Source organism: Gavialis gangeticus, unplaced genomic scaffold, assembly GCF_001723915.1.
Source record: "Gavialis gangeticus isolate Ggan-Ray unplaced genomic scaffold, GavGan_comp1, whole genome shotgun sequence".
NCBI lineage: Eukaryota > Metazoa > Chordata > Crocodylia > Gavialidae > Gavialis > Gavialis gangeticus.
Genome location: NW_017729032.1, coordinates 249,874,433 through 249,896,687, shown reverse-complemented (window position 1 = coordinate 249,896,687; position 22,255 = coordinate 249,874,433). Strand labels below are relative to the sequence as shown.

At 40.5% G+C, this 22,255-nt stretch overlaps 1 protein-coding gene across 1 annotated transcript in view; it reads left to right on the top strand.

Annotated features, from left to right (window-relative positions):
* EPHA6 (EPH receptor A6) overlaps nucleotides 1–22,255 on the top strand; it is a 1,262,645-nt gene that overhangs the window by 964,156 nt on the left and 276,234 nt on the right. The window contains exon 12 of the mRNA XM_019525724.1: nucleotides 1,481–1,666. Coding sequence (XP_019381269.1) covers nucleotides 1,481–1,666 — 186 coding nt within the window. The remainder of the gene's footprint in view (nucleotides 1–1,480; nucleotides 1,667–22,255) is intronic.

The window sequence follows — 22,255 nt, the reverse complement described above, 5'->3', positions numbered from 1 at the left end:
CTCTGTAACTTGCATTGCATTGCAAGTTAGAGAGGAAAACTGGTAGGAAAGGGCTATAGACTTGTTTGTATGAACAAGTGTTTTCAATAAGAGCATATCAAGAGAAAGCAGAGAATCTACAATGATTGCAAGATGGAATTGATTATGATGGAGAACTCTTTTTAGAGGTCAGAAAGTAGAAAAAATCAAGGGAGTTTAGCTGAGCTGAACCTTGTACAGAAAAACTGAAATTAATGGCAAAATTGCCTTTATGCAAATATGCTTCATAGTCCATTCTACACAAAAACAGAAGGCTTCTCTTACATAATATATTATTATTAATTTTTTTCTCAAGGACTATATAAGTGAACCATTTTTAGAACTGTGTAGTTCTCTTTCAGGTAATTTTATACCAGATTTCATGAAAATGACCTAAAAATGCATAGCAAACGGTATGAAAACAGCATGTTATAGGCTAAGTACAATAAAGAGAAATAGTGATAGTTTGCTGGTGAGTATAGTCCTCATATATTTGGATCACAGTTAGCTACGTAGTTAACATTCAGTAAAGTGCACTTAATGAACACAGTGCTGATAACTGAAAAAAGATTATGCAGTACCTAAGTGATGACAGAATTATGAAAATAAATACTAAATGACTCTTGTGAGAATGAAATTAGGGTAAAAAGAAAAATAATGGAAAACATATTACAGGATTACACATGTTACTTTGAAAACTGTATGTGATCCTGAAATTAAAGTTTGTATTGCATTGTATATGTTTGCTGGAGTAAAGTTAAGAGGCGCAGTCTTACCTTTGCAGTTTCAGAATTACTGAATGTTTAATTATGCAACCCTTACATTCTCATAGCTTGACTTTTAGTGAATTTTTTTTACATCTTTTTATTAATTCTACTGTGTGCAGTATTCCAAGGCCTTGCTGCACACTGTCCCTTTTTCATTGTCAACATTATTAAAATCTAACCATTACTAGTGCTAATTCCTCATGGCAAGCCCAGCAGCACAGCATAACCTAAGTTCAGTGTCTTCATAAATCAGTAAACACCAGCTACATTATGCAGGTTGTATGATGAGAGTAAAAGTCCTGCTCCTATACTTATTGATTAGTATTGATATATATTTCAAGTGACTATACTTCTTCGGAAATTGTGATAGGTATTCTGTGCATACTAGCTTTTGATAATTCATGAATTTCACTCTCTCATCCATTATTTCACAATGACAAAGCTACACTATAATTCAAGAGCTATATATATTTTTGAGATACATCAGTGTTCTCTTTCCACTGATTATAGTAGACTATTATGAAAGCCATATTTGTAATTTTTTTCAAAATTGCTTGTGTCACAAAGAAAAAAGCTTGATGAGCATTTAAGTTAAAGAGCAGGGGCAGTATGGATTCTCTAGAAATATAAAAATTACAGTTCTCTAGAAAATAAAAATGATTTCATAACAGACTGTTTGCTCTTGTTCTTTGCAGGTGAATTTGGAGAAGTATGCAGTGGGCGCCTGAAGACACCAGGAAAAAGGGAGATTCCTGTTGCCATTAAAACTTTGAAAGGTGGTTATGTGGACAGGCAGAGAAGAGATTTCCTGAGGGAGGCCAGTATCATGGGACAATTTGACCACCCAAATATTATTCGCCTTGAAGGAGTCGTTACAAAAAGTAAGTTATTTTCATGTTATCCTGCTGGATCCACATCAAAATTAAGGGTTTCTTTCTTGATAACAAGAATGGTATTTTATTTCCCAGTAGTAATCCAAAACACAAGTGTATGCTAATTGCTAAAGAATGTGAAACCATTAATACAGGACTGTGTAACCTATGTGGTTTTAATAAAGAATGCTATATTTTTGTAAAAATCCCGTTCATTCAAATAATACCCTTAGAGGATCATATTAAATAGTATGGAAGTGTTTTCTACTGAAAAAATGGAATACAATAAAGGAATCAAGAATCTCAGATGATGTCAATGTGAAAGTGAATTATCTTGCAGAGGTAGAAAGCTGGTAGCTATATTTTTCTTTCACCACAGGCAGCCATTTTCTATCATCCTGTACTGTTTTACTGATATTAGGACCAAAATGAAATTATTTCCTGTATACAAGTAAAAATAGTAAATTCTCTTAAAAATGTGCAGTACACTTAAGAAACTTCAGTAAAATATTAGAAGAAAACAAATACACCCAATTCCCGTTTCTTAATTCAGAATAATCTGTGTAATATCTTCAGTTTTATAGCTATTTTAGTTGATTGTTGAGAAAACAGAAAAACTTACCTCTCCCACAAATACCATTAGTCTTAAACCCTTAACTTTACATGGTTTATGAATTTTTCTAGTGTTAAAATATATAGTGACTATTTCAGCATGAGGTGAAATTCCTGGTAACACACATGAAATTTATTTAAAGTAGACTTTTTACAGCATAGATTCCAAAACATGGGAGACATTATGTTCTCATAATTAAATCCTTGCCATAACCAAGCTATGATGTTTGCTGATTTGCAGTGCTTCCTTATGTTTATTTCTCTTTCAAGTGGATTTTGGTGTTGTGTGGCACAAAGTAATGTAGCAATGCAGACTTTTCTATTATAACCCTATCTATGTACCTAAAGCTACACTTGGCAGAAGTAAGATTAAGGTTCTGTAGTTCATGTGATGGAGTGGAATTTCCATAGATTTACTCAGTGACCTTGTGCAAGTCAATCTCTTTAGGCCTTGGTTCAAAATCTGTGCAATGGGAATATTTACACTTAGCTTCATATGAATGTTGCAAGGAAAATTGCATTAATGTTTATGAATATTTAGTTACTGCAGTGATGGTGGCCATATGCTATTAACTTTCAGATTGATATAGTTTGATCTTTATTTCTACTTAGTTGTTCACTGTTCCCCTGAGACTGCTATCATGGATGTCAGTGATTTCTGGCTAAGATAATATTGGGTATTTGTGTGTCATGGAAAACTGTAGGAATTTAATTGAAATCACCTGCTTGTTTCAGATATCATGCTGGACAGCCATCAGATAGCTCTACCAGCCCAGGTTGTTTTTTGTATCAGTGTCATATAAATGACATGGCTCCATATTCCATTACTCTTCGGTCAATCTTCTACCGTACACAATGCATCTAATTTCTGAAAGAAGTTTGTTTGTGGTTTGCTGACATCACTTGTTTAAATCCATGCAGAATAGACAATAATGTACTTGGCAATGGCATTATCATTTAATCTTTGCCATAATTATAAATGATCATATTAATAAAGGTTTATCATCCACTCAAATGAGAAATTGGATAAGGATTAGGGAAAAACCATATAAATTAATATATCAATATCATCTCATTATGCTGCTTGTTCCCACTATGAAGGCAACTATGGTCTTAGATCACCTGAAATGGATAAGATATATTTCATAATTGTTGTGCTTTCCCCTAAGGGTACCATATACCTAGGTATGGTTTCCTGAAAGTTTACCTATAGGTGATAGACTAAGAGTGCACAGCTGTATGGCTTACCATTATAGTTACACAGTTTTACAGAAAATATAGGCATTGCTGCCATATTACAAGGAGTTGGAACAGTAAAAATCTAGCAATATCACTGTGATTTGCTTTGAAAAAACAAATAATCTCATAGGTTACATACAGATTAATTCTAATACTTTTGTTGAAATGTGGAGGGAGCTAAACTGTTAACGTTTCACACTCTAGAGTGAATTGTGCAGCAATATCTGCAGGCATTCAAAACTCACTGCTACACACTCTCTTGCTGTTCTGCTGTTGGGTGCTGCCATTGCTCCATACCATCTCACCTGCCTTTTCTGGGGTCCAGTATGAACCCAGCAGGATTGTGAAGGCATAGTCCATGTGGTCCCTTGAATGCAAGCTCTAGAAATGTATCTGGCATCTACACAAGCCAATGAGGGAGAAAAGTTAACGATATCCAATGGACACTTCTAAGAGGGGCAGGCAGAATTCACCCCAAGATAATTTGGTTGTTTAATGATAAGAATAAGACTAATAACAGCAGAAACTATTAACTGATGTGCATCACAATTGCACCAACCTATAGAGATGCATCCAATACAATATGCTTGATTAACAGAGCTGTAAAGCTATGTTTAGCACATACATTTTCCCCTAGTCACCATTACTTATTAAATTGTAGCCATTACTGATATATATTGCATCAGTTTGTTACCAGTACTCTCCATAACAATGTCATTGGCTCTTGAACTGAAAAATAAAAAAGTATTTGATTGCAATAAGCAGAAGGGTCCTACCAAATCAATAATTATCGATCAGGTTAACAACAAATTCTTCCATACATCACACAAATGAGAGATCTTATGTTGGAGGACCAAGTAAGCAGAAGTTAGCATTTAAGTAATACTGTTCTCAAAAACTGCAGTGTATGTGGTCTGTCAAAGAAAAGAATGCTGTACTAGGCCTTTCACAAATGAATCAGCAGGCTTTAAAGCTTTCCCTTAGCGGATTTTTAATTCTCTTTTTTGACTGTTTTCTTTTTTACTTGCTCCATTCAAAGCCCCTGTGCCAACAGTAGGGAGCAATGGGTAGTACGGAAGCTGCAATACTAACAATGCCACTGAAAAGTCCATTTTGCCAATAATGAACCTCCTATGACTTATTTGTTGGCTGAAGACAATTTTGTACTAGCAGTGCATCCAAAACAGGCACACCACAACGCAGAATCTAGGCTTAGCATTTCATTAGTATCACTAGTCAAAGGGACAAAGTCAAAGAGAAGAATTTGTTCTCATTAGTTTTGTTTTAGAAACATTGATTAAGTGACTTGCAATAAAAAAGGCCATTCATTGTCTTGTAAGTCCATGATAGATAGGCTTGTCCAGACAAATGAGGAAAATTTGTTTTCCTTTCTAGTCAGTCTGACATAGTGGAGATGGGAGTCTGCTTTGGGAGCCTTTCCCAATGGCTCTATCTCTTCATTTCAGGTGTACTCAGTTGTGCTTGTGTATTGTTATGCAAGCTGGCAACCTTTCATAAGTAAATGTGGGTGAAGATGAAGAGTCGTATTCCACAATAGTCAGCTATTGCCGCAACCAGGAACTAAGCTGAGAATAAGACATACCTTCGATTTTTTAAATCATGTGAGACGCTAATCCACACTAATCACTGTGCATATACCACACTTATAAAGACAGGCAATTCCATGGTATTTCATAATTCTTCATTACTTTGTTGCCTCCATTTCCCCCTTTCTAGGTCTGTCACTGGTCCAACTAACTATCTTCCTAAAAATTTTGTTATCAAAACAAATCACTTTATGATGGTCTTTCAGCATCGTGCACCAAGTCTAACTGCCATGTATCACTACAGGTCTAAAAATTATGGCTGTTTGCAGACAATAGAAAAAAAAAGCCCTTTGCTTTAAACTCCATGCACTCCCACACTGAGCCAGCACATGCCCAAAAGAAGCAGTGCGTTGGACCCAGCTTGCCTAACGTCTGTATGATCAGGTGCTTTAGTGGGACTTTTTTAGTGATTTTATCTAATAGCTGATTGACTCAGCTTTAGATAAAAGTCCCAAAGAGCCCTGCTGAAGCACCCAATATATACAGACACTGCAGTGCCAGCTCAAAGTAATGTTCTGCTTCTTCCAGTAAAGCACAGGTTTTTGCAGGGGGGGTTTAACATCTGCAAATAGCCTATGTACTGTAACTTCAGTGTCTTTCTAGACAGTATCTTGGACCAGAGAAGTCTATTATACCTATTTTATTCTCATTTGAGATCCTTAAAATATTTTCCCTGCTCATCTTATTGATGTCACTCAACAATGATCCAAAATACTTGAATTCTTGGACACTCTGGAAGCTATGGTTTTCTATACAAAACTTTGTTTTGCTGTTTCAGTTATGTTCTTGCAAGTGATTGCCATATATTTGGCCTTCTCACTGTTCACTATAAGCCTTACTCTCTTGGCTGTATACTTTAAATTTTTATACATTCTAATAAGTTCTACTGTGTTGTTGCATATGATGTCAAGTCATTTGTATACCCAAAGATTATTATGCAATCTCCCGAGTAGAACCCCTTCTATAATTTCAGCCACCAATCTGACAACTAGTTCCAACACCAGATTGACCAATAGTGGGAAAGTTCATCACCTCATGTCAGGCCCATTGCCATGCTGAAGGCATCAGAGAAGCTTCCATCCACTTTAACTCTCCCTTTTGTGTCTTTAATACATACCCTAATCATTTTTATGAGCTTCTTAGGGAATCCAGATTCTACCATTATGTTCCAAAGCCTCCATTTATGCATACTATCATAAGTAGGGACCTATCAGAATTGCAGCGGAAGTGAGCTGTGTAGTGGTTCCTTTAATCTTTCTTGTTTCTCTGTGTGCCTACCCATTTTTGTCATCTACCACTGATTGGCTAACGGGTCCGGGCAGCCCCACCACTTGCAGCTAGGAGGCAAAACCCACAGCATATTTAAAACTGCAGTATTTGCCTCCAAGCCAATCAGCAGCAAGCAGCGGGGCCACCAGGGCCCTCCACCAATCAGGGGTGCATGTGTGGAAAGTAAAATGAGCAAGCTTAAAGAAGCACACTTCTGCAATGATTTCAGTAGGTCATAAGCTTATTTAAAGTCTGTAAACAGAGGAGGAAATACATATCAGTATTTTTGCACAGGTAAGATGCTCCAATATTTGACATTCATTCCCTCCCCGGAGAAACTCTAACTTATTAAAATTCATTTTAAAAGAATTCCCTCATATTTAACACCTTCTGAACATTTGAGAATTTTAAAATGTCACTCTGACTACCTGAATCTTTTGAAAAATCAGTGTCCATTATGCAATATGCTACGTGGTATTATATTCCATAAAGATTCAAAATGATGCACCCAGAAAGGCAGGATGGGAAGGACAGCAACCATATTCTTGGTCCAGCTCTAGCCCAGTTTCCCATAACATTAGGTATACATTTGGTATGGTATTTGAAGCTTGTTTATATCTGCTTTGTATTATGTTCCAGTGACTTTCAAATCCTGAATGCCATAGTATTTCTCAAACCTTTTACTCAGTCATCTGACAAATGAAATTCAAAGCTTTAATCACAGAGCTTCATTTTTAAGCTACAGCATATCACCTTGTCTCAAAAGAAGAGGCCTGAAGTCAGCCCACCTATTTTAAGATGAAAGCAAACCATGATCCTAAGTCATTGCAATTTGCAATGAGTACTTTTAATTGCTGATCCCTTTTCACTCATCACAAATGTCAGAAAGAACCATCAATGAATCTCCCTTTTTTTCCCCTCATTGAGATAGGACATTGTGTTTTAAGACTTTGAGCCTTCAGGATAATGATTCAAATGCTGCTCTTTTCTCCAACCTGTTAACAGGTTGAATGTATTTAAAGTGAGTTCAGAATTCATTTTAGAAGGTTAAGTATTTTATAGTACACTGTCTTTAATATACGCATTATAGTATGCTTGTCTATTAAGCAAAAGGTTGGGGTAATTTTATAAGCCTATAACACTTTAATATTAACCACATATCTCAAGATTTTACTCCCAGATGATGTAACTTTACTGGAGAAAATCAAAATGTTAAAATATTAAGAACTGAAAATGTGATCTTTTGAACTTGGGTGGAACATATTAGTTTACAGAATGTCATTAGGACAGTGTGCAATGGAATAGTGTGTACTATATTATTGTATAGTATTTATAGTTATTTTAATGAAAAATCTCAAAAGATATTTGAAAATTATTGAGCTAAATCACTGTAACATTACCCATAAATGAAAGAGTTCTAGTCTCACTTTTTGCCTTTACTTTTACCACTGTAGAAACATGCAGACATAATAATTACATTGGGCAGCTTAGGATAATATAATCTGTAACGAGTGTAACTGTTATAGCTATCCATATTCTTAGCAGGGTTTTGCCTGCCTACAGCAGGCTTGAATTGGATTCCTTTAATTTATTTTGTTTTATGCTCTATACCGCATTAAATACAAGTACATGACTAGCAGTTAATTTGTTTTGATAGACAACCAATTTGGAAACAAAACAATTAAAATTTATCTGCATATTTTCACAGAGGAGTTTACTAAAATATGAACCAAAATAAAGAATAGGATATTAGAGCTATAGAAGATTACTGACAGACACAAGATACAAACAACCAATTGTATCCATAACCTATTTTGCATTAAGTTGTGTCTGCAGTGGACTTCCATCCAAAACAGAATATTAATCTAGATAATGCTAAGATGATTTTAGACAAAAACATTGCTACCAAGATCTATAATACCACAATAACTGATTTTCCTAAATGACACATACTTAAAATGAATTCGCTCTTAAATCTCTAAAAATATATCTCTTTTTTTCTTTCATTCATCATCATCTGTTCAAACTTTATAGCAAGAACAAGGTGGCCATTACAGTTTCAGACAGTTTAAGTCAACAGCTTTTTTGAGCTCTGTTTTTTCTGTATTGCAGTTAGGAAGCAATACATTATAATGATCTGCTTAGCTATATATTTCACAGAACAATAAGCAATGAAGAAAAGCATACTGTGAAACAGTGAACACCTTGTTAGCAGCAAGATGCAGGGTCTACCGTAACTAAGCCTTTTAAATTTTTTCAAATGCTGCTCCAAAGAGAGCATACATACATTTTATGATCTTCTTTTCCAATACTTTATAAAATCACTGTTTTAAAAGGTATTTGGTTCTTTAAGAATGCAGGTTAGTACCTAATGGGGACATAGGTGCTAGGTATTGTTGAATATCCCACTAGACAAGTGTGTTGCTTAGAAGCCTTTAAAACTCTGGTCTTATATTACCTACTTTTTTTAAGGGCTTGATGTGATAATTAATTTGCATAATTAACATCATTACCAGCTGCAAGTGATTGCATTTCCATACAAGCTTCGTTCCCCTGAAGATGATATTTTTGTCATTTTTCTCCTTAACAGTAGGAGAGAAGATTGTGCAATAAGGTGAACTAATTAGTTGTAATGCCGAGATGGGATGTGCATGATTTTTTTTTTTATGAATACAGTCAAGATACTTAATGAGAAAAAGAGACAGAGCTTCAACTGTACTGACAGGTCTGGTGCAGCAAGATACTTCATCTATGATGCTGATTTTTTTTGCTTATAGAATAGGGCTTCACAGATTTGCCCAGGTAATGCCAAGATCCATTCCAAATTAATGTTTTGGGTTGCTTTATTTTTCAAATTGTTCAGTGGGTTAAAAAAAAAAGAGTTAAAAAAATAAACCCAGGGCAATGATCCATAAATTGTTTTTGTTCATGTACATTAATTTCTTTGTGACTTCAGAGTACACTAGTAAATATACTTTATTATATTTTGTACAAATAATGAAGTCTTAGTATTGCAGTTCTGTTGCTGCTAAATCTTTGTTAAGAATTGAAATGAGACCACTGGCTTTTATAGCGAGACCTCTTGGGTTTGAAGATGATAATTGGTAATGATAATTAGGAAAATTCTCCTGTATTTGAAGCTGGAGTCTGGGAATTTGTGATTATATTACAAGAATTATTTTGTACATTTTAACCTAATTTAGCAATATTATAGTAATTATCTTTCCAAATTCAGTATTGTGTCCCTTTGTTTAATTTGCATTATAAAAGCCTAAATTGATTCTACTCTTCAATAACAAATCTTCCTATTATAACAATGTCAGAGTTGCATTGAGGCATAACTTGGCTAATGAAAATGAGAGTGATGCAGTCTTGCAACCTGCCAGTGAAACCTGCAGCCATTATAACTCTAATCCATTTTATTTTACTGTCAAAAAGGACAGATTGATAAAAAGTTGTTGTTATCATGTGCAAATGTTCTATACAGCTATGTAGTGTGTGTACTCTTCATTTGACTCCATTTACAGAATATATACAAGACTCATCATGTCTTTCTTATGCTGTTTAATGTAGGGTGCTCTTATGTGGGTGCTCCAGTCTAGCACTTATGCCCAGAGGTTATTTTGTTTGTGGAGTGTCCAGGCAGAGTGCTACCCCAGGTATGAGGAGGTGCATCATAGCTGCTTTCAGACCAGTGCATTGGGTGGGAGATGAGGTTGCAGGATCCTCTAGCCTGCCCAGCTTCCTACTGCTTTGCTTCCTACTAACTGCAGTAAGAACTATGACTGTGACACAGAGAGCTTGATTTTTCCCTCAGTTTGTTCTAAATCAGTAGTAAATCCACTGAAGTAAATCAAATTATTTCTGTTGCACTGATGAGAGAGGAGAATTGGTCCTGGAGAATGCAAGTTGCCCTTTTTTAGGTGCTCACTGGAAAAAGGGACTTTTTGCCTTTCCCCAGATGCTGTCAACCTATTTAAGTATGGGTGATCTGTATCCAGTTAATAGGACATGACAGATGGATCCATAATGGATCAGCCAAATATAAGACTGAAAACAGTATATGATTTGATATGTGATTGGTAAGGATATGAGGAAAGTAGTAAGGAGCATGGTTTTGAATAGCATATATGTGGGATGGATAAGTAGGGAGCCTAGGGAAAATGATATTACAATATCCCATGCATGAAATAATTAACAATTGAATCGAAGTGTTGCTGGTAGGCTGTTTCGTAGCTGTTGATCTTAGGACTGTTAGAGGTGAAGTGTGGTGGCCAAGGCAATTGAATTGGTGTGGGCTGTAACAGTAAAAATAACAAATCAGAGTCCAAAAGATCTCTCAGGTTCCTTGTTGCCAGTTGAGATTAATTTTATTAAAGATGGCCTCAGCAGAGAAACACAGATGGGTGCTTTTCTATTACAAGTTCTATCACATTACAGTATACATCTGACAGACTTTTAAAAATAAAGGTAAATATATTATCTGAAACAATGATATTATGATGCCTAATTAGCTAGAAATGGCACCCAAGCTTGGGAGCATTTACCAGTTCACCAAGGGCCAAAGAAAACAAAGAAAATGGTAAAAGAGCTAGATACAATGGCCCCAGGAACATTTACTATTAAATCATAAGAAAGACAAACAATTATGTTACTGAATGGCTGAAAGAATGGAGAAAGCAGGTAAGAAACTATCCAGAAAAGGAAATGCAACTGAGAGAAAAAGAGAAGAGAACAAAATTAAAGTGAGATCTTGTTCTGAAAAGGTGTTTTTTTTTAAAGCAGTATACGTTTCTAGGTTTATAGTTTCAGTGATTTCTAGATTATATTTTCTCAGATCATGTGTAAAAAGATGTTCTTTTTTCCCTAGCTGTCAACCTTGTAAATGCAGCTAAGAGCCCTGGATTTCAATATGAGTTCTTCCCTTCTTGCGCATTATCACCTATAAAAGGATTCTACAGGCTAAATTAACACCTCACCTATACTTTTCCACAACCTCATTGTCTTCCATTATGCACTTAATGATACCATTGTAACACTATTATTTTGAAGAGAGTCATATAGATATTACTGACTTGAACTCAATAAGAAATTCTCATGTACAAAAGGGAATAGAATGAGTAGCTCACTCTCCCTAGGCTGTGTTGCTTCTGTAGGGCTACCTAAAACTAAAAGCAATAAATGTCTTTTGACATTTGGGAGAGCAAATAATTTGAATAAACACAGGGAGCCAGGCTGCTGAGTAAGAAGGTGTTATTTTTACTCAATCTCTTCACAGTAGAACTGCACTGCAACCAATAATTTCAGTAATGTAAGGTGCAGAAGAAGGCAGGGTATATTTTCACCTTATAACATAACTAAATCAGAGATGCATAAGCTTTTGTAAGTAGTAACTTACTTCATCAGATGGTAAGAGGGGACTGCAGGAAGCAGAGCTTCTAAATAGAAAGTAGTGATTAGAATAAAGATGGTAGGGAAGTGGGGTGGAAAAAGGAGAGGCCACTGCTGGAGGAAGCCAGGTGGGTAGAAGAGAGAGGGGAAAAAAAGGAGTAGCAGAGGGATACAGGGGTTATATAAACTAATCCAGGTTAGGAGATAAGAACCTGTAGCCTTGGTTTAGATTGTATTAACACAGTCCAGTCTGTGGATGATTTCTTGTTCTGCAGTTCCACATTTTAGTTGTTTTTTAATGTGTCGTTATCTAAGAGAAGCTGCTCCGAGGTCAGCTGCAGAATGTCCAGGAAGGTTAAAGTGTTCTGTCCCAGGCTTGTGCGTCTTTCAGGAACTAATGTTACACTGCTGTTCGTTCACTCTTTCACCTAAGGATCACCCCATCTGTACAGCTTAGATCACAGAAGGGCATTGTAAGCAGATGATGGCACACAGGGGAGGTTCCAAAAGGTTTCACAGTCCCTTTTGGATCATGGCAATCCCTTTTGGATCACAGGAGCAGCATCCAGGGACTGTTAAGTCCCAAAAGCAGGCAAACCCCATCCCCATTCAATACTTCCTTTCCCTCCATGCACTAAGGCATCTCCCCTCCTGTTTCCCTCTCCCCCACCCATTGCTGCCACTATCTCTGGCTGACCCCAGGGGTGAAATGGGAGCTACAGAGCTGCTGCTGCCCTGCTCCAGCTGGTCTGCACAGAGCTGAGTTCAGAGGGGACAGTGGTGATGGGAGCAGGCAGGTTCTCCCTGCCTTGTTCCTCCTCCAGTGTTCCCCAGGGGCCCAGGGGCAGGAGCAGAGAGAGAGAACAGGTTCCTGCACAGCCTCTCCCCACAGCCCTGGATGAAGCAGCACAGGAGCAGTGGGACAGCAAGAGTGGCAGCAGCAGCAGGCAGGTCTTCCCAATCCCTTCCTGTGCCCAGAGGAGTAAGTGGAAAGGGCAAGAAGGGGAATGGAAGGGAAGGGGGCATGCCACCAGCACAGGTGGGAAGGGAGGGGTGGAAATAGTGGGAAAGATTCATATTTGATTGGGGACTTTGAAAAAGTCCCTGCCTGTGTCTCCTGCAGCGTAATCTGCCCTAGAGGGGAGGCTAGGCATAGGGGATGCAGCCACCTCTGCAGTACCGGTCGCTGCTTCCACATCCTCCTTTTGAAAATCATGGATCCACTCACAATGGCATATGTGATGTTGGTAGAGGAGCAGGTGAATAAACCTTGAATGATATGATCCATGATACTTGGTCCAGCAATGAAAATAGAGTCTATGTGGTCGGGGTTGATGAGCAAGCCAGGTCCAGAGCAAGGATTGGTACCTTGGTGAAAATAGGAGTTAGATAGTCTGTTGCTGGAGAGAGACAGGTTGAGGTCAGGAGCTTCCTGTAAGATGAAGAGGCTTGTCCCCATGGTTGTCATTTTCCAGGAGGTCTAGTATTCTTATATATAATCCATTAATGACGTGTCCAAGGGGTTCAAGCTGGGGGCTGTAGGTGACAACTAAATGAATTATGGTGTCTGTATCTCAAGAGTGGTATTGTAGCAGATTGGAACATGGTCTGAGTCAGGCTCTATGGATCTGATTAGCTATGGTTGTATTGTAAGTACAGGAACTCCAAATCCTTAAGTTATGCATCACAGTCAGTGAAATCAGAGCAGACATGGCTGTAAAAAGCCTCAGGGTCTCCATACTGCTGCACCTTATTTTATTGAATAGCAGGGCAGAAAATAAATCCAAAAGAAACAGCCCAATCACTAAGAGTGATTTTTGGCAAGTATTTTGTTAAGGTATTAGAATTTTCACATGAGGATGTTGAAATAATGGCTATATTTAAAAAAAAATAATTTGCTTCTAAAATAAGTATTGAAAAAGAACTTTTGGCCAAAATGCTGTTGAGAGAGTTGTATGCCACTTTAAAGAGTGAGGGGGTTGAAACCAGTCAGAATTGTTTTGGGGTGGAACCCCTTTCAGAATTGATGTTTGGTGTTGAGAGGGAGGATGTACCAGAAACCAGTTATTTGGTCCCCTGCTTAAAAGAATAAGAGTGCTACCTGTTTAGCTGAGGGAGTCTGGAAGCAAGAAGGATTGCAATGGAGGCTTTCCTGTGGTAAAGGAAATATAGAGGTAAGCTTTGTCAGCACAGTCTCTTTGGTCTGTATTACTTTGTGTTTATGTAATAACTGGACTTTGGTGTGGTATGGGTTCTTTCCTGGGCTATAGCCCTATATTACCCTATGTAGTCATTTTATAAATAGTACCTCATTTCTGGTTCTCATGGGGGATGTCAGTCACTCTAACATCTGCTAGGAGGGCATTACAGCAGTTTTGGAGAGACCGACTAGGAGCCATGCTCTTCTTGACCTACTGCTCACAAAAAGGGAAGAATTGGAAGGGATGTAGAAGTGAATGGCAAGTTGGACAGCAGTGACCACAAGATGATTGAGTTCAGGATCCTGACAAAAGGAAGAAAGGAGAGCAGCAGAGTAAGTACCTTGGATTTCAGAAAAGCAGACTTTGACTCCCTCAGGAACTGAGGGGCAGGATCCCCTGGGAAGTCAGTCTAAGGGGAAAAGGAGTCCAGGAGAGCTGGTTGTATTTTAAAGAAATACTTTAAGACCATCAGGCAGGCTGTGGAGCCACTGGCAGGTGGGTTCAGGCCCAATTAGGTAGTCATCTGGCTGCAGAGGACTGCCTGGTTGGAGGAGGGCTGGGCAGGGAGAGTATAAGCCCAGACCCTGGGAGCAGGGCCAGCAGTTACATCTGGGGAGCTGGAGGAGTAACATCGCCTGGCCTGAAGACTTCAGCTCCTGTAACACGTGGGCTAGGGACAGATATTCAAAACACCTGAGCCTAATTTCATTCAATCTTTGCAGGTTAGCCTAACCTGGGTAGGCTAAATCACTTTGTAACTGCACAGACATCCCAGCCATGCAGGCACATGGCTGCAATGGCTCAGGCTAGAAGCCAGGGGGCGATAGAACAGCCCTCCCTTCCCTTGCACAGCTCTGAGCTGAGGGGGGGCATGGCCAAGCCCCAGCAGGATGCTTTGATTAGGGAGAGATTCCCCCTGCCCCTTCTGACCAGCCAAGCAGGGAATTGATAACAGTGTTTATCACACCTAACTCAGTGTTTATCACCCCATTAAGAAAACAACACAGGTACATTACCAGCCAGCATTTCCTCTAAGCTGTGTGGCATGTGCAGAAAAGCATGGTGGAACCAAGGCCCGCTGAGTGGGGCCTGAGGGGCAAAAGGTCCAGAGAGGGGCCAAGGTCCACCGGGAGGGACCTGAGGGGTGAGTAGCTCAGCAACATGTCAGGGCCCAGTGTGGCCCACAGAGGGTGATGGGTGACCCAGTGAGGGGGTCAGAGAGTAAAATGTGGTCCAGTGGGTGACCCAGTGGCCAAGGTCCACCAAGTGGGGCCTGAGGCTGAATACAGCCTAGTGAGGCATCGGAGGAGTGGCATGGAGAATAGAATACCATCTGTGAGGCATGGGACACAGTGTAGGGATGGCTCAGAACAGTGTAATTGGCCCAGTACACCAGGGCTGCAAATGGGGCAGCCTCCTGCATTATAGACCTATTTACATCAAGGCATGGCAGGAAAGTGCAGGGGCAGATTGCCCTAAAACAGAGGGGGGCATCGATCTCTTCAGGTGCCCGGGGACCCCCCACTGTTACAACTTCTATCATGAGATAACTGGCTCTGTGGACATGGGGAAGCAGTGGCCTTAATATACCATGACTTTAGCAAGGCTTTTGATACCATCTCCCACAGCATTCTTGCAAGCAAGCTGAGGAAGTATGGGTTGGATGAATGGACTGTAAGGTGGATAAAGAGCTGACTGGATTGTCGGGCTCAACCAGTAGTAATCAATGGCTCAATGTCCAGCTGGCAGCCAGTATCAAGTGTAGCGCCCCAGGGGTCAGTCCTGGTGCTGGTTTTGTTCAATATTTTGATTAGTGATCTGAAAGATGGGATGGATTATACCCTTAGCAAGTTCATGGATGACACAAAGCTGGGGCGTGTAGTAGATACACTGAAGTCTAGGGCTAGGATTCAGAGTGACCTAGACAGGTTGGAAGATTGGGCCAAAAGAAATCTCATGAGGTTGAACAAGGACAAGAACAAAGTCCTGCACTTAGGACAGAAGATTCCCATGCACCGCTGCAGCCTGGGGACTGACTGGCTAAGCAGCAGCTCTGCAGAAAAGGACGTGGGGCCTATGATGGATAGTCAGCTGGATATGAGTTGACAGTATTCTCTTGGTGCCAAGAAGGCTAACAACATACTGGGCTGCATTAGTAGAAGCATTGCCAGCAGATCAAGGGAAATAATTATTCCCCTCTATTCAGCACTGGTGAGGCCACATCTGGAATACTGTAGGCCCCCCAATATAGAAAGGATGTGGACAAGTTAAAGAGAGTCAAGCGGAGAGCAACAAAAATTGTCCTGGGGCTGGGCACATAACTTCTGAGGAGAGGCTGAGGGAACTGGGTTTATTTAGTCTGCAGAAGAGAAGACTAAGAGGAGCTGTGATAGCAGCCTTCAAATACCTGAAAGGAGGTTCCAAGAGGATGGAGCTAGACTGTTCCCAGTGGTGGCAGATGACAGAACAAGGAGCAATGATCTTAAGTTGCAGCAAGGTTGGTTATTAGGAAAAACTTTCTCACTAGGAGGGTGGTGAAGCATTGAAACAGGTTGCCTAGAGAGGTGGTGGATTCTTTTAAGGTCCAGCTCAACAAATCCCTGGCTGGAATAATTTAGTTGGGGCTGGTCCTGCTTTGAGCAGGGGGTTGGACTAGATGACCTCCTGAGGTCCCTTCCAACCCTAAATTTCTATGATTTAAACTTGCATCATTTATTTCAGAAGGTTGGCTGTATTTGGAGTGTAATACAACTCAAAATCTATTCAATTAGGAAATCTTAGGACCAAACCAGGTTAAAAGAGAAGCTATATAATTTTTGGCTTGGTGAATTGTTTTGGTGTAAAGGCATAAGGCATTCCCATCAGATCAGATGGGAGCTCAAAAGAACCTTCCCCTAAGTGAGTGGTTTGCTCCTGTGCCAAAGCATGTGCAAGTGGTCTTATTTTTACATAGAATCCCTTGTAGCTATTGCTGTTTTTATCCATATACATTATTTTTAATTACACCAAGCCTTTAGCCACAGTACCATATCTAGTTATGAGTTCCACAGGTAAATCCAGCCCTATGGTTTTTATTTATTTTTTAAATCCCTTTCCCAGTCTTAAATTTGTTGCCTTTCAATTTTATTGACTGTCCTTTTGTTCATTTACCAGTCTCCACCTCTACCAGTCAGTGCTTTATTATCTACCTTTTCCAAGACCCATTCTTATGTCTATAAATTTGGCAAAAACTTAGCCTTCTTAATTTATTTTTTTCTAAAATGTAACAACATTTAATATTTGAATTTCTCTGTATTCAAATTTGATTATTATAAAAGCCTAAGTCTGTCTGTCTGTCTGTACATAATGCTTTATTTGCACTTTGATTGGCTGATGGAAACAGCCAATCTGAGTGCTCCAGGCATGGGGGAGCACTGCCATGATACCAAAGCTGCACTGAGGACCGGACAGGGGGTGGGGGAGCTGGCTTCAGGAACCCCACCCCAGTCCCTGCAAGAGACAGAACAGTGGCAGCCTGGGGCATTAGGTGGTGGCTCTCCATCCTAGCCCCCTTCTCCCCCCTACCCCCCTTCATTCTTGATGGACAATTGGCTAGTTTTTAATAGTTTCCAGTTGAAATGTGCTTGGCTGTGGCTCCTTATTTAAAGGATTTTTTGCTATTTGGGTGTTTGGATCCCTTTATTCTAGCCTTTTCCCTCAACCCTTTATTTGCTCTGGATAGCAATGCTGGCTTTTGGCTTATAGTATTATATTTCAATTTTCAAAAGATGGCATGAAATTTTAATATGCCCATTCAGGGATACATACATCAAGCATTTTAATCTGCCAGGATATGACTACTATAAGTCAGCTATTTCTTGCAGAAAAAGAAATCATTTATCTCCCTATAACTGCTTTCTGAATGCATTACCATACTCACTCTCTCACCTTTCACAGGCTCCAGTTACAAACACTTCAGAGCAAAATTTGATCTATAAGAATAAAGCAGGGTGCACAGGTGTTTGCATAATCAGGTCCACAAACAATTGTAATGCTTCTTTGGGTGAGCTAGAAAGTGGGTTTTATGGTAGCATGCTGGATAGTCTCCTGAGTCACAGGATACTATTTCCTGAGTGTTTCCAGTGTTTCACAAACCTTGTTTGTTTGTGCCCTACCATTGTAAATTTGGGTGTTTCCATGCCACCCTACTGGAGCTGTCACTTCTGCTTCCCTCACCACTGATTTCTGTGGTTGCCAGTTCCCCTCACTAGTGGCAACCAGCAGTTGCAGCAGAGTAGATAGACATCAGGGGAATCAGCAGCAGTGGCTGAGATAGGGAGGCACAGGAGTAGCTGAAGTAGGTGAGCACCACTGATTGCTGCCATGATTTGCACACACGCTCCTTGGGAACTTTTTGTCCTAAAGAATTATACCTTCTTTTTGGCTGGTTTGTCATTTTCTAAGTTTGCATTTGGGACTTTATCTGAAACGTGAGTAACTAGTCAGCAGTTTGAGAAACAGGAATCGCGAGGAATCCTTATTTGATTCCTATTCCAAGAAGAAATTCTGCCTTGAGAAGTTAAATTATTTTTATATCCTCCAGGGTTCTGTATATAGTGCTATACCTGAACCTACGTAAACTAAATGACAATAAATCTGCCAAGATTTTCAGAAGCTACCAGAATTCAGAAATTGGCCTTCAGGTCCATGTGTAGATGAAATGAGAGGTGTGTGTGTATGACACTTTAAAGCGGGCTAAATGCTTTTGCACCGGTTTAATGGTGTTGGTGTTTGCATGCCTTGGTGGTGTATTTCACATTAATTCCAGCCAGTGTAGGAAATTCAGTGGTGTAATGTGCCTTAAATCACTCAGAGGAGTTTTAGTTTGCTGCCCCTACAGCCGCAGAGCAAAGCACCAGGCTCTATGCAGCTCCACAGCTCTACAGGAAGCCCTGTAGAAAGCCTAACAGCTGCCTAGGGAAGCAGCTCTGCCTAAGAAAAGCGGTGAGCCTGATAGTCTCCTCCCTGTGCAATGGGAGGGGGAAGGGAAGAAGGTACCCCTGACAACACAGTGTCACCAGGAACTGGGGCAGGAGGGTACAGTCTGAGCCTCCATGTCACACAGGCCTGGCCTAGCTAACCCTGCTGGGGTCTTGGAGGGAAGCTGGCCTGGGCAGAGGGGCTCAGATCCCCCCCTTCCACAAGCTCCCAGTATGTCATCCAGTTAGGGAGGCTGGCAAGATTCATGGCTGATTCAGCCCCTTCCCCACCCTCCATAGATTGCTTTTGCTGGCTTCCATCCAGCTGTGTCTGCTGGGTGGGAGGCTGTCTCCCCATAGAGAGCACCCCCACAGACACACCTGGGGGAGAGACCATTCTGCCCAGCACCAGCAAAGAAGCTGGCAAAACCACTCTGCAGGGAGTGGGTGTGCCCTGGCCAGCTTCCCCAGACAGGACACAGGGAAGAATTCTACTTCCCCACCACTACTGGCCCAGAAGTGGGGCTATAGCTATCCCCTTCTTGCTACTCTTCTACAACCTGGGGAGCCCACAAAACATGCTGTGAGACATGCAACAGCACCCTCTGCCTCCTGGCCTCAGAGCCATGGAGGCTCTGAGCCCCAACCACCAAATGTGAAACATCTGTGAAGATCAATCAAATTGTAACTTTAAGCCTAGAGACAGACATTCAAAAAGCCTGAGCCTGAATTGATTCAATCTTTTCAAGTTAGTCTAAGCTGGCTAGGCTGAGCTGGTTTGTAACTGCACAGACATCCCTTCTGGACTGAAGAAATTCAAGCGCATGCCTGCAGTGGCTCAGGATAGAAGCCAGGGTCATTATAGCAGCCCTCCCTCCCTTCCATAGTGCTGAGCTGAGGAGGGCGTGGCCAGGCCCCAGCAGGATGCTCTGATTAGGGAAGGGTCCCCACCCCCTCGCTGTTGATAACAGAGCATTTATCAGCTGTGTTATCAACATTTAGCACCCCATCAAAAAACAAAGTCTCTCTCATTAGTTCTAGATCTTCTTAAATAGCTTTTTCCAAGGAAGGAACCTAGGGGCATTACCAGCTACCTGTTGATTAGCTCCAAAAAGCCCTAAGCAGACACTGTCCTGTCTGTCTTACACAGACACCTCTCAGCATTAGCTAGCATACCACATGCTTACTATGGCCCATGCTCTGGGAGTGGGGAGGGGGGATAGCTGCTTGAGCAGCAAGGTGGGGTGGGGCAAGGAAAGCCAAGCAGACACTGCTTTGCCTACAAGTCTCTGCTGGAGTTCCAGCAAGGGAGCAGAGGGGAAGGGACAGCCCTGCTGTGAGCAGAGAGCCCTGCCCACCCCAGAGAGCATGCCAGGATGCTGGGGGTGTCTGGTTTAACTTAAACCAGCAAGGAGTCTGGAACAGACAGTTTGACCCAAATCAGTTAACTCTGATACTACATTCACCCCGGTTTATCTCCAACCAGTTTCAGCCATTTTCAAACTGGGTTATGTGCAATGAATGTCTGTTCTGTTGCAGGTTTAAACCAGTTTCTGATCACTTAAACTGGTTTATGTGTAAAGTCTGCCCCTCACCCAGGTGCTTTGTGTAAAGTTCAAAAGTTACAGTGTGATTCGAAGAGCCTGGAAGGCGCTTGTGTAAGCGTCCTTAGTTAATGAAAGGCTCAACTTAATTGAGTGTGCAATATCTGCCTAAAAACATAGGGATGTTGGAAACTTCAGATGGAAATTCAAGGTTCAATTTACTTCCTTCCTCTCTCATAAAACTTTGTCAACATCTTAGACAAATGCACAAGATATCCTTTTTCAAATAATTTATCTAATAAAAAAGCTTTCTTTGACCAGGATATAAGAGCAGTCAGAATAAGTGCTTTAGCCTCACACTTTGATCACATTAAATAATCTGTTCTTTACTGTTTGGTCTCTTAATATCCAGTTGCAGTCCATAGATCACCATAGATCATAGATCCAGTTGAAGTTCACAGAAGGAGATCAATTGAACCAAGGAAGTGGTCGCTGGGCTGGTGGAAAAAACATTCTCTTCTTGAGTGCTGATACCATGAAAAATCTAATGACTCATTTTTGTAGCTTGTTACTTGTTTCTAATGAGCTACTGTGTATCTACTTTGGACCAGGAACCCTGCTATGTTTTGTAATGTTATTACCATTAAAAGCTAAGGCACTCACCATTGGACTATACTTGCATGGGAAAAATCTAGGAAACACTTCGGTAGCAAAGACTGTGATGGTGTAATTCAGCCGGTAAAAGAAGAGGGTTCTGGGTTTTACCTCCTTCTTCTGAGATGGTTTAGTCATTTTGTATTAAATAAGCATTGGATAAAACACAGAAACAGCACTGGAAATAGGGATCAGACCCTAGATATCCCTTCTTCCCAAAACCCTCATCACTGGGCTGTAGAATCATGCTTCCTTTTGCTAGTTCTCTCCCTCTCGACTGATGACTTCCTTTTTGCAAGGTGTCCCTGGATAGATAAACAGTGTCTTCAATCCAGGCTAGCCTCTAGCCTGGTTGTGAGAGCATTCTCCTGCAAGGTGTGGGGTTTTATCCTCTTAGTCTGAAGACCTAGAACTCAGACCTTCCACTTTTTCTGGGCAAATGCTTCAACCACTAGGCTATTACATAAAAGACGAACACCATCCAAAGTCAGCAAAAGCTGCTGTAAGTGCTTAACTTAATACTGTCAGTGTACTCTGAATAGGCCTACCAAATAGGCCTACTCAGGGGACTTGGGTACAGAGCCTAGTTTATGAAAGACAAATGATCTTAAACAGAACTTTGCCTAAATGATCAGCTCACCCAAAATACATCTGGACATATCCAGAAGCTGAATTTCAGGTGACTGAGTTGTGTTTTGTTGTGTTTTGGTACTTTTTTTACTAGAAAACATATGCACGTGGGATGTTTCAGGTGCTCAGTGAATTCAGGCAGGTTTCTGCAATTCAGTCTCTTAGACTTATGTGCCTAATTCTAACTGAATTCCTTTGTCAAATCCACTCTTAGTCCCTCACTGCAAACATTATAATAGCTTATCCTAGATAGGGTCAAATTCTACTCTCTTATCACCCATGTGGTTTCCTTTAGAGGGCAACATTTGTCTTTCAATGAGTGCTAAATACTTAATTTCAGCTTCTGGGAAGATTATTTCCAGGAACAATGGCCACAAGCTGAGGGAGGACAGGTTTAGGTTAGATATTAGGAAGAACTACTTCATGGTAAGGGTGGCCAGAGCCTGGAATAGGCTTCCCAGAGAGGTGGTGCTCTCACCTTCCCTGGAAGTCT